At 58.5% G+C, this 15,571-nt stretch overlaps 4 protein-coding genes across 4 annotated transcripts; 1 reads left to right on the top strand and 3 right to left on the bottom strand.

The window, feature by feature from the left end:
* Positions 1-25: 25 nt before the first annotated feature.
* PSEUBRA_003587 (CobW/HypB/UreG domain protein) lies at positions 26-2,091 on the bottom strand (the record flags this gene model as incomplete). Its single annotated transcript, XM_016436671.2, has 2 exons — positions 26-1,782; positions 2,043-2,091. The coding sequence occupies 2 exons, from the start codon at positions 2,089-2,091 to the stop codon at positions 26-28; spliced, it is 1,806 nt and encodes a 601-aa protein (XP_016291947.2).
* A 528-nt stretch (positions 2,092-2,619) lies between these two features.
* On the bottom strand, positions 2,620-5,307 carry PSEUBRA_003588 (SNARE associated Golgi protein; the record flags this gene model as incomplete). Its single annotated transcript, XM_059465102.1, has 1 exon — positions 2,620-5,307. One exon carries the CDS (start codon positions 5,305-5,307, stop codon positions 2,620-2,622), a length of 2,688 nt encoding a protein of 895 aa, XP_059320608.1.
* A 1,833-nt stretch (positions 5,308-7,140) lies between these two features.
* Positions 7,141-8,162, bottom strand: PSEUBRA_003589 (Serine hydrolase FSH; the record flags this gene model as incomplete). Its single annotated transcript, XM_016436737.1, has 2 exons — positions 7,141-7,922; positions 8,009-8,162. 2 exons carry the CDS (start codon positions 8,160-8,162, stop codon positions 7,141-7,143), a joined length of 936 nt encoding a protein of 311 aa, XP_016291949.1.
* Positions 8,163-9,467: 1,305 nt separating this feature from the next.
* Positions 9,468-15,483, top strand: PSEUBRA_003590 (Acyl transferase; the record flags this gene model as incomplete). Its single annotated transcript, XM_016436681.1, has 2 exons — positions 9,468-10,724; positions 10,819-15,483. The coding sequence occupies 2 exons, from the start codon at positions 9,468-9,470 to the stop codon at positions 15,481-15,483; spliced, it is 5,922 nt and encodes a 1,973-aa protein (XP_016291950.1).
* Positions 15,484-15,571: the final 88 nt, after the last annotated feature.

A 15,571-nucleotide genomic window follows, 5' to 3' on the forward strand; every position in this document is an offset into this window, starting at 1 on the left:
CACTTCGATTGCAGCATCAACGCGTCTACTTGCTGACCGGCTTGCCCGCCTTATCCGCGCCCGCGATCCTCCTCGCGGCCAACACCATCTCCACCACGGCATCCACACCCTGATCGAGCTTGACACTGGTAAACGCCGTGGGTCCGCCATCGCGCACCTTCTCCGCATCGCGCTTCATGACCGCCAAATCGGCGCCCACCTGATCGGCGAGATCGATCTTGTTGATCACGAGCACGTCGCTCTGCGTAATACTCGGCCCACCCTTACGTGGCACCTTGTCTCCACCCGCCACGTCGATGACGTACACATGGAAGTCGGCGAGCTCGACACTGTAGGCGGCAGCGAGATTGTCGCCGCCCGATTCGACGAACAGGAGTTGCGTGGAGAATTCCGCCTGCAGCTGTTCGAGTGCTTCGAGGTTGGCGCTGATATCTTCGCGAATCGCCGCGTGTGGGCAACCGCCCGTCTCGATGGCGCGGATCTTCGACTCGGGCGTGAGAGCGCTGTGCTTGCGCAAGAACTCCTGATCCTCCCGCGTGAAGATGTCGTTCGTCACCACAGCGATGTTGTACGTGTCACGCAGCTTGCGGCAGAGCGAAAGAAGGAGAGCGGTCTTGCCCGAACCGACGGGACCACCGATGCCGACGGTGAAGGCGCGCTCGTCCCAGTTGCGGTTCTCGTAGTTGGGCAGCTCGCGGTCGTTGAACTTGCCTGGGTGGTCCATGATGTCGTGCGTATGGCCGTGGTCGTGGTTGTGACTGTGCGAGTGGGCGTCCGACTCGCCGGCGACGGGAGCCGAGTGGATGAAGGGGACACCAGTGTGCGCCAGACCGTCCTTGGCCATCTTGAGCGCTCCTTCGCGCGTCGCATTCCCGCCGATGAAGCCGGATTGGTGGACAAACATGCAGCCAGGGATGCCGGTGAGGTCGCTCAGCGCCTGATCGCGGATACCGCGCCATGGCTCCGGCAGAGCTTTGCGAGAGACGAAGGATTCCGGCGAGACGGGAACGGCCTGAATGCGCCACTTGCCACTCTCATCCGGGTAGACAACGTAGATGGGTCGCTCGGTGGGGGCGATGTTGAGGTCCTTCTCGAGCGTGAACAGGTGGTCTTTCCAGCTGGCAAACTCTTCGAAGACGAGCAGCTGCGGGTGCGTCCGCCTGTTGAGTGCGTCGACGACGATCTGACGTGCAGGCAGCCAGGCGTTGTAGGTGTAGTCGAGGCGGTTGAAGAATTCCTGCCCGGCCATGGCACTGGCCTTCTCGAAGCGCGCATCGAGCTCGGTGTTGTCCGACTTCTCGTTCCAGCTTGGGTTGAGGTAGCCGACGCGAGCGCTCAGGTCGGTTCTGCTCTTGTACTTGGGCTTGAGGTCGGACGGGTACTGCGAGATGCCGTTATCGATGCCGTCGATCGCCTCGACGAAGTCGTCGTACAGCTTGAGCCACAGCAGGTCCACGACGTCCTTCTGCGCAGTCGCATCGAGGCTGAGGTGCGCAGCGATGATCTCCTGGCCGAAGTGCTTCCATACGAGACCAGCAGACGAGAGCTTGGTCGAGTGGTTGGCGTCAAACACCTCCTCGAAACCGCGCTGGTGGTGGTCGTATCGGTGGTTGGCGGCATCGTAGGTAGCGCCGACGTCGACGACGATGGAGCCGCTGTCGATGGTGGCTGCGTCGCGAGTGCGGGTGAGCGGGGCGGAGGCGAAGCGAGGGAGCTTGCGGAGGAGGTTGACGGCGAGCGCCTCGTCGGCGTGGAAGGTGCCGCTGTGCGTGATGATGTGTTCTGGCATGGTGAATGAACGGACAGACACAAGGATGGAAGTAGTGGTGTCAGTTTGAGGTGATGATGGTGAGAAGAAAGTGAAGCGGAAGTCTAATTTCTGCGCTTTGCGCTTTTCTTCCAGCTTTTTTTGCGCTGCGCTACAGCCTTCTGATCGCACGAGCCACTCGCTGCGCAGGTCAATGCTCTTGATCTGTTCTGCGCTCTCCTCCCTCCCAAGTTGCCTTCGATCTCGAATGAGAATATGGGCATGCGAGACTCACCTTGGCCATCGACCTTGACTCGCTTTGGTGCGGATTCTCTTGCGCTCATGATGCCGAAGTTGCGCTGCTTCGATACAATACTGGATTGAGGGGTCGGTCTAAGGAAGATGACTGGTCGAAGCTGAGATGGAAGCTGAACTCTTGGCCTGGGAAAATTACGAGAGAGAAGCTGAAGCGGGGATGCGAGCCGTATGGTGCCGGACATGCACTCGGGATAAGACGATGAAGCGTTGTGTGCTGGTCGCCGAAGATGATGGTGGTGAGCGCTGAGAACGACGGTGCGCTCAATTCCAAGATTTTAGGTTTCTGGGTTGGACCTTGTCAGGGTCTCAAGACGCGACTCCTCTGCTCACTTTCCTCGACGGGCCAAGTCGATACGAAGTTGCTCTGAAGAAAGCGTCTCTCATCTCAATGGGCATACCAGCTCACAATGAGATCTCACAGGCTGAAGGCTGATGTCTGAATCTATGTAATGATTGGATGGGTCTGGACGAGACCACACTTGGCAGCCCTACGACGAAAGCAAACGACGAAAGCAAACGGAGAGGTTGCGTCGCGATCCGAGAGCCGGTCACATCTAACGGTGATATCCGTGCTCGTCCTCTTGATCGAGGCTGAACGGCTTTCCGTGCACGGTGTCATTCGTTTCCGCGCTCGCCTCCAAGTTCGCGATCATAGGCGACCATTTTGGACTCTCCATGGCCAGCTCCACGGCCACCTCTTCTTCCTCTGCACCGCGATGCGACGGCGACTCGAACTGCATGTTTTCCGCGTGAGCCTCCATCTCAGCAATCTTGTCGGCAAGATCGATCGAGTGATGGCCGCCCGAGCCGCTGTTGCTGAGCGAGATCCTGCCGTCGTACGATCCAGTTCCAGAAATACCTTCGAAGCTGGCATTGGGGAGGACCAGCGGGCCAGGCGCGACGATGGGATGACGCATGCTTTGGCGGAAGCGCTCCTCGGGAGATGACTCGATAGGCGCATAGCCGTTGCGGAAGCCCAAGGTGGATGGGCCCGCTCGTTCGCGCATGTCGACTCCTGGGCCGTGCTCGTAGGTGTCTCCTCTGTCGTGACCGTCTTCGTCCTCGTCGGAAGAGAGCAGCGCTTCGTTCTCGTCATCATACAGCTCATCGTCCAAGCCGTCTTCGTCTTCGTCGTCCAGGTCATCGACCGCACGTCTTGCCACAGACAAGAGATAGATCATGATGCCGAAGCAGAGGCCGGCACCGATCAGGCCCGCCCATTTCTTGACGTTTTCGGCGGTGCGCGAAGCTTCGGCGTCCTCCTTGCTCTGTCCTTCCGCTGCGCCGTTGTAAGCAGCAAAGTTCTTGATCGACGTGCCCAGTCCGGTGTGGATGAGAAGCTTGGGCAGAGCGAGTGCGGTGCAGGTCACGTAGGTGCGCATCGTCAAGGTTGGTGAACTGGCGAGCAGCGTGTTCATCAGGTTGTACGGATACGGCGCGAGTCGAACGAGAAAGAGCAGCTTGGGCTGCTTCTCGATTGCGCGAACTACCTTCTTGAGACCACCGCTCTTGTTGAGCAGACCGACCATCCACTCTCGAAGCAAGGATCGACTGAGGACGAACACCACGATGGCACCAGAAAGCGCCGCAATGTAGCTGATGATGAAGCCCTGCCAAAGACCAAAAGTAAAGCCGCAGAGCATGATGAGGGTCGAGTAGAGGGGCAGTGGAGGGAAAGTGGTGAGAAAGATGAGCGAGCCGAGCATCACCTTGCCCCACAGCCCGAGACCTTGCAAGTAGGTCGACATGTGGTCGAGTCCGACGAACACTTCGGTGTGGAAGGTGATGACCAGAGCCGTACTGCTCAGACTGATGCCAAGCCAGATGAGCAGCGGCACGTATGCCTGCAGCCAGGGAGGACAGAAGCTGCGCATGCCCGTCTGTGGGTCTCTGAAGGCCTCGTCGATGGCGATGCGGGTGTCGATGCAGTACTCTCTGAATCGTCGGGATGCCTCGAGTGGTGACGCGAGTAGCCGGATGAAGTGAGCGATGGTCGAAACGAAGACCAGAACGTTTTGTCGGAGAGTTCGCTGCGGCTTGATCTGGCGTGCGATCTTGCGTTTGCGCCGGGGTCGTAATCGGACAGCACCTCTGCGCGCCTGTGGGATGACGAGGGGCGAACCGATCATGATGGAGGAGTGCGTAGACTTGTGACCGCCTGGCAGCTGCATGTCGGTGCTATCTTCGCCGCCGAGGGGCTGCTGATCGACATGCAGACTGGTCCTCCGCCGATTAGCCGAGTTGGGACGTGGTCGATAGGCGGCGGGAGTAGCTCTGCGAGATTCCGAGATGCTGGCGCGCCAGGCAATGTCGGCCGTGATGCTAGGTGATGCTTCGGCAGGATAGTAGCCCTTGTCGTTGAAGTGTGCGTACTGTTGAGCGTGCTGATGTCGTGGATGATGGATGGACGGTGTGAAGCGGGCGGCGGTGGAGGCAGTAGCTTTGCGTCCATGCCCTTTGCCTGCTTCATCATCGCTCTGGCTGCTTCGTTCGTCCTGCGAAGATTGCTTTGCGCGCACTGTGACGGGAGAAGAGCGGCCTGCCACCGCGTCCATGATAGACTGAGCAGCTGCTGAGACGGCAGCACCGATTCCCGAGCTGATCGGGGACGGTGAGGCGACACGTTGCACGCCAGAGACTCTGACGTGGCGGGCGGTGTGCGGATCATGCTCGACGAAGGAGCTGGACCGCGACTTGGAGTGATGCTGCGCTGAGAAAGGTTGGTTGAGACGAGCGCTAGTGGGCGTGGCCGAAGTGATATGCGGGCTGGTAGGTCGCTTTTCGGCCTCTTCCATGAGGCTCTCTCTTCGAGAATGAGGACGACCGCTGGTATCGATGAGGGGCACAGCACGTCTCGGGTCGGTGTTGCGGGCATTGCTGCTGTCGATGGCTATCCTGGGAGGCACCGACTGCGAGCGATTCTCGGCGAGCCAGAAGGAAGAGGCGGCGGAGGAAGAAGAGGGGTCATGTGCGGGGTTGCCAAAGAGACCTTCTGGAGGAAGCTCGTAGTTGGGTGTGGCGCCAAATGCGGCAGAGAAGTTGGGGTTGGTCGAGAAGCTGGAGCCTTCGAAATGAGGATGCTGATTCGCCCTCTGCGCGAGCGTGGAGCTTCTGCTCGGGTGTGGGACGTGGGAAGCAGAGGCATGCAATTGCCTGGCGGGCGAAGGCGTACGGGACAGAGGCGAGCGGGCTGGCATGGCACCGAGGTGATCCGGGTGACGGCGGCGCTCAGCGCCCGTCATGGTGACGAAACGAAGACTGCGTCGACGTGAGCAGCTCCAACAGCAATGGATTGCGGGTGTGTTGGACGGCGCCTGACACGGTGAGCGCAGCGTGAGCGAGCGGTGCAAGCAGCCTGTAGAGCTAGACTGGGCGTCCGCCTCGTTCCAAGGACAGGTGGATGTAGACAGAGAGCGTGTGGGCGGTTGTGGCCATGCGAAAGGAGAGAGAAATCCGATGTAGGAGAGATGGAGGCTGAGCTGCGTTTGTGCTGAAAGAGCAGGCGTGCTGTGCTGGTGGGATCCTGGTACACAGGGGAGCTTGAAGAGGCGCAATCAGGTGTCGCACGCAGTGAAGGTGCGAGATGAAGTTGATGTGTCCAATTCGAGGTCGACTGTCAAGATGAAGGACGAGCGGAAGGCCGGACGGCACTGCAAGGCGCTAATGTGGGCTGGGTAAGCAGACGCCGGCCGCTCGATCCTTGATGGTGGCTAATAGGCTGCCGTACCACTTCCTCGCATTTCACGAGACGGTATGGTAAGGTGATACTCGTGATGATGACGATGTCGAGGGATGCAAACAAAGGTTGACAGCTTAGGAGGAAGCTAAGAAGGCGTCTGACAAGCTGACCACGCCTCTCAACTCCTGCAAAGGGGCTGAGCTGACCGGCGCCGACCACCAAAAGCAATTTCAGCATGGACCAACACGCTTTATTTTTCGCACGCTGAGCTGCATCAATTTTAGTGACGGGGGCAGAGAGAGACAACGGCAGGCACACAGCCGAGCCAATTCCAATTCTTCCAATTTTAATCAATTTTTAATTTTTGTGAAAAAAGGCAGAAGCACCACCGGCCAAGAGCTCTCCTTTGTCTTCTCCTGTCTCTCCTCGGCTGTTCCCTTAGGAAGCGGGAAGAGCCGAGATTCTCAGCGGCAGGACCGAACAAGCACCGCTGGGCAGAGTGGCTATTTGAAAACGGCGCCTGATTGTGCTTCATCACAAGGGGTGTGAGCCAACATCTGCTGACGAGCGCGGAGGTCCCGAGAGAGGAGGAGCCGATCAAGCTTGACCTGAGCGGATGCACAACACGGATGCCACGCAAGTGCACCTCTCTGTCGGCAAGCTTGTTTCGAAAATGGTCGTGCCGTTGGATCGGAAGGCTCGGAGCGATGATGACCATTCACGACGCTTTCACTGAGCGCTCCTTTCAGTCACCACTGCCTTCGTCTGCAGACAAGACTCGCCCGCAGATTTGCCGCAGCGCTTCATCCGCTTGCTCTTGTCGGGTCGCGCAAGTTGTCCTTCACGCTTGCGCAGCGATCTGCTTAGGGTCTGGAACGGACAGCGAGTGCAGCGTTACTGTCCTTCGAAACCTGCTGACTTGACCGGCGTACTCTGACCCGGAGCTGGGATCCAATCATCGTTTTCGCTCGGCTTCCCCGCCTTCCCTTGTCGCTGCGAGTGCGAAATCGCCCTGCTGATTGGCTCTCTCTTTGGCTCCATGTCCACCAGCCCCAGCCCGGCGCTCAGGGTCCAGTCAACGTCGCAGCAGCTTTTTTTGGTCGCCGAGATCTCAGCTGCGCTCCCATGTGATTGGAACAAGAGCAGATCCTATCACAGCTCAACAGTATGATCCGTCAGAGAGAGCTGAACAGGGCTCTGCTTGGGAGCTCTCGGTGTTGCTGATCGGAGTCACAAAGCCAGCCATCCAGACGTCGACTCCGCCGGCTCAGACCATTTTCGACGCTTCGGTCTCACAGCACTCTCGACACCCCACGTGGCGCCACGCGCCTCTCGGCCAATTGTGTCAAAGAACTGGCTTGCTGGTCTCGACCTGTTCTTGCGCATGTGATTGCCTTCAGTACAGTCCAGCGATGGTGCGGCGAATGGCAGCCGCAACCAGATGGACGTCCGCAGTGCGTCTGGGCGGACAGTGGCCAATATCGAGCTCGATCACCTCTCTGTGCACATCGCTGTACAGACAGGCCAGCCGCTTCGACTCTTCGTAGTTCGGGTCCTGGAGGCCATGGATATGGACACTCCGAATCGCGATGGGCGTCACCTTGGTCGATTGCACCCTCTCCATGCTTCCATCTGCTTCAAAAGGCCGTCCACCGCAAATCAGGATCACGAACTGGACAGGCAAGGGTGCCTTGCAGCCGAGCCTGGCATTGAGCGCCAACAGCAACCCTGTCGATGCCGCGCATCCCTGCGAGAAGCAGATCAGACCATCATACGGAGCGAAATCGGCATCCAGAGGCGTTCGAACGCCCGCCGTACTCGGATACGACCTCGGCGTCTCCATGCCCGCAATCGGGTTCGGCAGCCAAGGTCGACCCGTCTCGCCAAGCTTGGGGAGTGCGACAGCCATGTCGTCCGACACTCGGCGCTTGGGTGCTTGGTCTGTCGAGGACATCGGCGTCGCAATGGACGGAGTCTCGGGCGGAGTGGGCAGATCGGCCGCCTGTGGCAGGAAGCTCGCTCCGAATGGACCTGCTTGTACCTCGTGTGGCGTGAGGGCCAGAGCCATCGATGGAGACAGTCGCATAGCGATCCGGTCGTGAGCGAGCTGAAGAGCCTCACGCGTGGGCTGCTGATACCATGCGTAGTACTTCTGTTTCGGAAAGATGCTCTCGATGCCTGTTGTTTGCCGAAACGTCCTCGTCAGCTTGGTCCTTCTACTGTCGAATCACGGAAGAACGGCTGGACCGAGTTGAGTAACTGACCTTGATACGGAGCCGACAGCTCGCTACCATCCATGTAGTGCACTTCGAGTACGTCGCCGAGAACGTCGACGATGGGCTTGATCTGCGTCTTCATGATCCTGCCAGAAGTACCTTTGCCGTGCAATGCCAGCAGCCTGGTCTTGCGGTCTGACATGCTGGGTCGCAGGCACCGACAAAACGCCTCGACGAGAGCCTCGAGAGGGTAGGAGGGAGGAATGGGCAAAGACGGGGGCGAGGTCTGGATTGGTCGTCACGTCGACAGCTTAACGCCTAAATACCAACGGACCCCTTCGTTGCAGCACCACGGAATGCTCGCTGCGCGGCTGCTGCCCGCCTCGCTCGTCTTGGCAGCGCTGGTCTCAGATCAGCCCATTCGCTGCGCATCGCAAGAGCCGATGAAGATGCTTCGGCTGACAAGGAGGTCTGCCCCTGCAATCACGACGCCTTCTGTGACAGCTGACATCATTGTTTTCCTTTCGGCGGCGTCACAAAGCTACTTCCTTGTGAAACGTTCGAGATCCGCAAGAAGAGTCAAAGGCTGCATCTGCGTCTCTTCAGCTAGCTCTCGACTTTGAGACCCCACCGAGCTAAAGCGTGTCTGCTGCATCATGCAAGGAACTATGCAAGGAACTGGCGTTGGAGGGTTTGACCGTTCACCTTGCTGCTTCCGTCGGACCAATCTCGGTTGTCATCGGGTCATGTTCACTTCTCGTGCCACTTTGTCACCGCGTCGTCACTGTCTAGCGAGCAGGCGCTTGTGGCTATGTGACATTGCGATAGCCCTTTCAAGAGATCACGTCGGCTCGGGCGTGAACCTCATCACGGTTCCGTCCGAGCTGAGCAGTGCCCTTCCCCTCTTTGCTCGGTCATCTCCTCGATTCGCTCATCGGACTATCCCCGACGCCTTCACAAGGCCGGTCGTGGCGAAGAATGCCTTTCGACAAGTCACATTTCCCACGCAAGGATGTTCCGAAACCTAAAGGAGGCTTCCGTCGGACACACATTCCCCCGCCTACGCCACGTCGAGTCAGCACACCTAACGGACGATCCGTTAGGCCGAGATGGAAAAAGTGCCGGGACGACGACTTCCAGGTCAGCAGTCCCCGCAAGACGGAGTCAATCGAGGGCTAGCCACTCACGCTTGGCGCAGTGCGGAAAGGTGGGGTCCTGCACCGTCAAGAATTAGCTCAGAGCATTCACGCATCACGCTTTCGGATGCCAACCCTGTCACCTTCGCCCTGCCAGGCACCCGCTGATTGCTTCAGCACCGGCCACCTCGAGTGCGGCGACTCAGCCCAACCTGCTCTCTCGTAGTCCCCGAGGCCTGCTACCGAACCTGGGCAAACGGAGGCCACTGAACCGAAGATATAAGCTCGCCAAAACATGCATGCGAGCTCGCTGACATTCCGCAAAGCAGCCATCCCAAGCAAGTCGTCCTATCTTCAGGCGACTGCGCATGATGACGGGCCACGAACACAAGGTCGTCTTTGTCTATGCTTCCCATCAGCAAGTCTTGCTTCCTTCCACTTTCCGCCTTCTGCATCTTGCATCTCGCTACGATGTCTTCCTCAAAGCATTCCTCGACTCGGCTTACAGGGAACTGCTGAGCGAGACGGAGGCAGCTTCAAGTGCGCGGTCCGTCGTGAACGATCACTCGAGAGTCTTCACCCTTCCCAAATCCTTCGTCGACCTCGGTCAGGTCGCCTCTGCTCAGGATCTTCGCACTCACGCAATCTCTCTGACGACATTGGCGCAAATCGCGGTGGTCTTGGCCTCCAGGGACGACTTCAAGCAAGCGATGCGGGCCGACTTTGCAGCAGCTTGGGATCCCGAATCGTCCTTGACCGTCTCGCTTCTCCAAAACGTGGACGTCACCAACACGCTGGACGTGATCTCTAAAGGCATTGAGATGGTCCGTCTGGCTTGCTGGATCGAGTACCTTTTCCACATTGGCTACACACATGGCATCAGTGGCGAGAAGGGACGATTCTTTGTCAGCGGAGTCACGGACGGAGTTGCCGCCGTCGCAGACAAGTGTCAGAAGACGGGGCAGCGCTGCGAGAGCACCATGGCAGGTCTTGCGATTGGGTGCACCAGCACCGCGGTGCTTGAAGACTTGCTGTCGGGCAGAGATGACGACGCTAGCCAAGAATTGTTCTCGAACCGAAAGTCTGTCTTTCCGTCGCTGGACATCAACGAGTGGGCACAGCTCCGACCAGATCTGGTGTCTCGTCTACGAGAGCGCAACATCAAGGTCGCAGTCGACGGTCACACGATATCACACCAGGCAGCCTCGCCAACAACCCAGCTTTCCGTCAACCTCGACCACGTCTTCACGAGCCTGGACTTCGGTCGATCGCCACAGCGCTTTCAGAGCACGTTGGATCTCCTGCGCGAACAAATCGCGTCGTCACGTATCTACGCTCCACGCATCGAGCTACTGCTTTTGGGGGGATCGATGAGGGAAAGATTCGCGATCAACGTGGCAAGCACCTTCAAGTCGCTCGAGCTTCATCACGTGCCGGTCAGACTCCTTGACCTGCTCTATCCAAAGGACTCTCACCGCTTCGGAGATGAGCCTGTCAAGCTGTCCAAGGTGCAAGGCGATCCCATCAACCAGATCGCCATCATCGGGATGTCTTGCAGAGTGCCCGGAGCTCAGGATGCAGATGAGCTATGGGCGATGCTCAAGCAAGGCAGGGACATGTGCGAAGATGTGAGTCCTGGCAAGCGCTCAAGGTCGCTTGTAGCATGTCGTTTCCGTGCTGACCAGGCTGTCACCCTCTCTTCTGAACTTGGCTTGTCCACAGATTCCCGAGAGGCTCTATCGCTATCAAGACTATCATTCAGCATCTTACCGAGAGCGCAACGTGATGCGAGTCAAGACGGGCAACTTCGTGGCCGAGCCTAGCTTGTTCGACAAGAGCATTTTGGGCGAAGCTGCTTCCGACGAAGACTGCGCCAACATGGACCCGCAGCAGAGGGTCGCCATCCTGACCGCGTTCGAGACGCTGTCGAAAGCTGGCTACGGCTTTTCACCTCACCGACATCCGAAGCAGCCCGAGCAATGGAGCACCCACCTCGCCTACTGCAGCGACGACTACCGAGAGCATCTGAGCCAGAAGATCGAGGCCGACTTTGTGCAAAACACGCATCGCGCTCATCTCGTCGCCAAGGTCAATGAGACTTTCGGCTTCCGTGGCGAGGCTTGCACGTACGACACGGCATGCAGCTCCGCTCTGGTTGCGGTCGAGGCAGCTTGCAACAGCTTGCTGGCCGGCGAGACGTCGGCAGTCTTGACGGGAGGAGTCAATATCCTCACTCAGCCTCAGATCACCATCGGACTCGACAGAGGCTTCTTCCTTTCGGCTTCCTCGCAGTGCATGACGCTGGACGACGCAGGCGCTGGCTATTCTCGTGCCGATGCCGTCTCCATCATGCTGCTCAAACGTCTACCAGACGCGGTGCGAGACGGCGATCCGATCTTGGCGGTCATCTCGTCGGCCGCCACCAATCACTCTGGCGAGTCGTTCTCGATCACTCACCCTCACGGTCCCACACAAAAGAGGCTCTACCAATCAGGTATGATCGCCAGCAAGACGCTTCCCGAGGACTACAGCTACATCGAGATGCACGGCACGGGAACACAGAGCGGAGACTTGGAGGAGGTGACCGGCATTGTCAAGACCTTCGGCGAAGGAAAGAGGGACGCACAACCGCCGCTCGTCCTCGGCTCTGTGAAGGCCAACGTCGGGCACTCGGAAGCTGCTTCCGGCGCCACCAGCATGATCAAAACCGTCCAGATCTATGAGCACGGTGAGGTGCCTCGGCACATTGGCATTCGCACTCAGCTCAACACCAAGCTGCCGCCTCTGGATGGGTTTCTGGTGCCGATGCAGGAGACCACGCTGGACAGCATCGACCACGCCTTCACCCTTGTGGACAACTTCTCTGCGGCCGGCGGAAATTCTTCGATCGTCATGGATCGCGGCACGCTGTACCGGGACCGACTGAAGAGAATGAGCGAAGACGCCCATACTACAACAGCAAGTCCGGCCGAAGAGTCCAGAGGCAAGCACCACCTGCTCTTCGTCACTGCTGCTACTTCGTTCTCCTTGGACGCCCAGAGGCGCAGATTGATCGCCTTCCTGGATGCCAACAAGTACGTCACCTTGACAGAATTCTGCAGTACCGTCTCGCTCGGTGACCCTATGCTCGCCCATCGTCTGATCGCCATTCCCTCCAGCATCAGCGAGGCCAAGACATGCTTGAGCAGCCAAGAGTCTGTCTTCGTCGACGCTAGTCGCTGGAAGGGCAAAGCTTGCACCATCGGTATCGTCTTCAGTGGCCAAGGGTCACAGTATCTCGACATGGCACGGGAGCTCTACGAAAACAGCACCACATTCCGCGCCAACGTGGACAACTGCAACGCCATCGCCCTGGATCTGAACCTGCCCAGTCTGGTCGAGGTCATCTATCCGTCCCAGAATACGCCAAAGTTGGAGAAGGGGACCGTCAGGCCCGAGCGCAAAGCAGACAGCTTCAACCCGGCCCAGTATCAGCTGGCGCTCATCGCTGCCGAAGTTGGACTGGCCATGATGCTGCTCGACTGGGGCGTGGAGCCGTCTTGCGTCGTCGGCCATTCGCTCGGGGAGTACACGGCTCTCTGGCTATCTGGCGTTCTTTCCTTGCGCAGCCTGATCGAGCTGGTCGGCCGCCGTGCCATGCTCATGATGGAGCTGTGCACGCCCAACGCCTCGTCCATGCTGGCTATCCGCGAAGGACCCGATCGCGTTCGCCAGCTGCTTCAAGAGCCTGAATTCAAGGAGCTCGAGATCGCTTGCCTCAACAGCCCGAACGACACCGTGGTCGCGGGTCGCAACGAGGACATCGAGAAGCTGCTCAGATTCTGCGAGCAAGCTGATCCAAAGATCAAGGCAATGGCCATCCCGGTGCCGTATGCCTTCCACTCGAAGGCCGTAGAGCCGCTCGTCGTCCAATTCTGCACCGAGGCCGCGGCCCATCGATACTCGAAACCGACCATCAATTTTGCCTCCAACTACTTCGGCACAGTGATCAAATCAGGCGACGGCGATATTGATCCATCCTCCCTCGTTCACCATCTCCGCGAACCAGTCCGCTTCTCAGAGTCAATCAGGGTCTTGCAAAAGACGATCGATGTCGATCTCTGGATCGAAGTCGGCCCTCATCCGACCTGCACACCCATGCTGAAGGGCTGCTACGCCGAAACCTCCCGCATGCCAGACTTCCTCACTTCCTTCCGACGGGGCAGCTCGTCTTGGTTTCTAACACTCGGTCTCGTAAGAGAGCTGGCGACCCGCGGTCTGGACCTCGATTGGGACAAGGTCTTCAGTCAACTCGGTCTGCGTTTCGGGCACCACAGGCTTGCGGCGGATCTTCCCCTGTATCCATTCGACCTCGAAGAATTTTGGGTGCCATTCAAGGATCGATGCCTGCGAGACCACCTCATGGTCACTTCTGGCGATGCATCGGAGGATTCGTTGGTTCAGGTTGAGCGCAACAAGCTGGCTACACAGAAGCCTCCGAGACCGCTTCACGCTCTGTTGTCGCAATGCATCAAGCTCGAGTCTAACCCACTTGTGGCAGCATTCCTTGCACGCGTCAATCAGCGGCCCTTCCGCGACTTCATCCAAGGCCACATCATCCTTGGCGTTCCTTTGGCCCCGGCCACAGTGTTCGTCGAGCTGGCGCAAGAGGCCGGGATGTACTGGTGGCAAGCAGATCCCTGCAAGCAAAGACCTCGGGGCCAGATGGAGGACGATGTGGTCATCGAGGTGATCGACTTGCACATGGTCGCTTCGCTCTATTTGAACGAGCGAGACCCGAAGCAGAGCGTCGAAGTATCGCTACAAGGCAACCCCACCGCCAACGATGGCTCCATTGTGCAATTCTTCTCGCACAGCGAGCATCAGCATCAACAGCATCAATACGGAGCGTGCCGCATCCGCATCACAACGACCGAGCAGGCTACTCGAGAATGGACCAAGTTGCGTCATCTCGTCGTGAGGACAACTTCGGCCATCAAAGCCCAGCCGTCTTCCATGATCAGAACCAACACAATCTACAAGCACTTCGAAGCCATCGTGCTGTACCTGGACGGCTTCCGAGGCATGAACACGATCTGGCTGACGGAGCGCGGTGACGAAGCTGTGTCTCAGGTCAGCTACAACGCCGCCGCGTTCAACGACCGCTTCTTGTGCAGCCCCATGCTTCTCGACAGTCTCGGTGGGCTGACCGGCTTTGTTAGCAATGTCGGCTTTGCGGAGGGAGCCTTCGTCTACATGGCGGAGGCGATCGGCCGAATCGTTACCATGCCGGCTCTGAGGAAGATCTTGCCTGGCAGCGCAACGAAGCTGCAGGTGTACGCCAGAATGGAGCAGGACAAGGACCTTTCGAAAGGTTCCGCCTACTTCTTTTTGCCGGACGACGGCGAACTGATCGGCATGATGGAGAACATCGTATTCAAACGCATCCGCCGAGACATGCTCAGCCGACTCGTCCAGCTTTCTTCCAAGGCCTTTGCCAGCGAGGCAGCCAAGCAAGCAGCGGACAATACCAGCAAAGTCAGTCTCGCTTCCACGTCCAACGCTCGCTCGACCAGGCAGACAGAAGTAGCGCCAAGCAATTCCGATACGTCGACGAAGATGGACCGCGGAGCATGTCCAGTTCCGCCAGCCAAACTGGCCCGAGACAGCAGTTCTGGCTCGCCCATGGATGAGCTCACGAACCCAAACCGACGCTGTTCATTCTCGGCTCCTGTGCACATCGCTGGACCTCTGTTGAAGCGTTTCGAGGGACGAAATGTCCTCTTCATCTTTCCTGACGGCAGCGGCACTGCTCAGATGCTCCCTAAGCTCGAGCTTCCCGGCTCACTCTCCGTCTATGGCTTTGACTCGCCATACCTGGGATGTGCTGGAGCATGGAGTCGGGGCATAGCTGAACTAGTGGATCGATACATTGAGCTGCTTCACCATGTGCAGTCGCGAGGACCGTACAAGCTGGCAGGCTGGAGCATTGGAGGCGTCTTCGCCCTCGAAGCGGCCCGTCGTCTTCTCTCTGCCGGACACCAAGTCGATTTCGTGGGCCTGATCGACACGCCCAGCCCGCGACAGATCCAGCCCCTCCCGACAGACACGCTCGAAGAGATGCTGAAGAAGATCTCGTCCAACACGATCCGCGAGCACTTCCGATCGTGTGCACTCAGTCTGCCAGAATACCGATGCCAAGCATTCCAAGCGACGGACCGGCTGCCAGGCAAGATCATGATCGTCAACGCCACGGATGACTCGAAGCTCAAGGGTGTGATGGCGAACGAAGAAGAGTGGCGTTCCTTCTGGTCCAGCTCGGCAAAAGTCGGCTACTGCGAGGTGAGAGGCGACCACTGGACCTGCCTCAAGCCAGCTCTCGACCTCGTCGTTCGCAGTGCCCAGTGATTCTAGTCCAGAGACTCTCTGTGCTCGTGTTCGAAATAAATCCAAAAGCATTGCCCCTTTCTTCTTGCAAATTGATGCTGCGTTGCAT

Source organism: Kalmanozyma brasiliensis (assembly GCF_000497045.1).
Source record: "Kalmanozyma brasiliensis GHG001 unplaced genomic scaffold PSEUBRA_SCAF23, whole genome shotgun sequence".
In the NCBI taxonomy this organism is placed as follows: domain Eukaryota; kingdom Fungi; phylum Basidiomycota; class Ustilaginomycetes; order Ustilaginales; genus Kalmanozyma; species Kalmanozyma brasiliensis.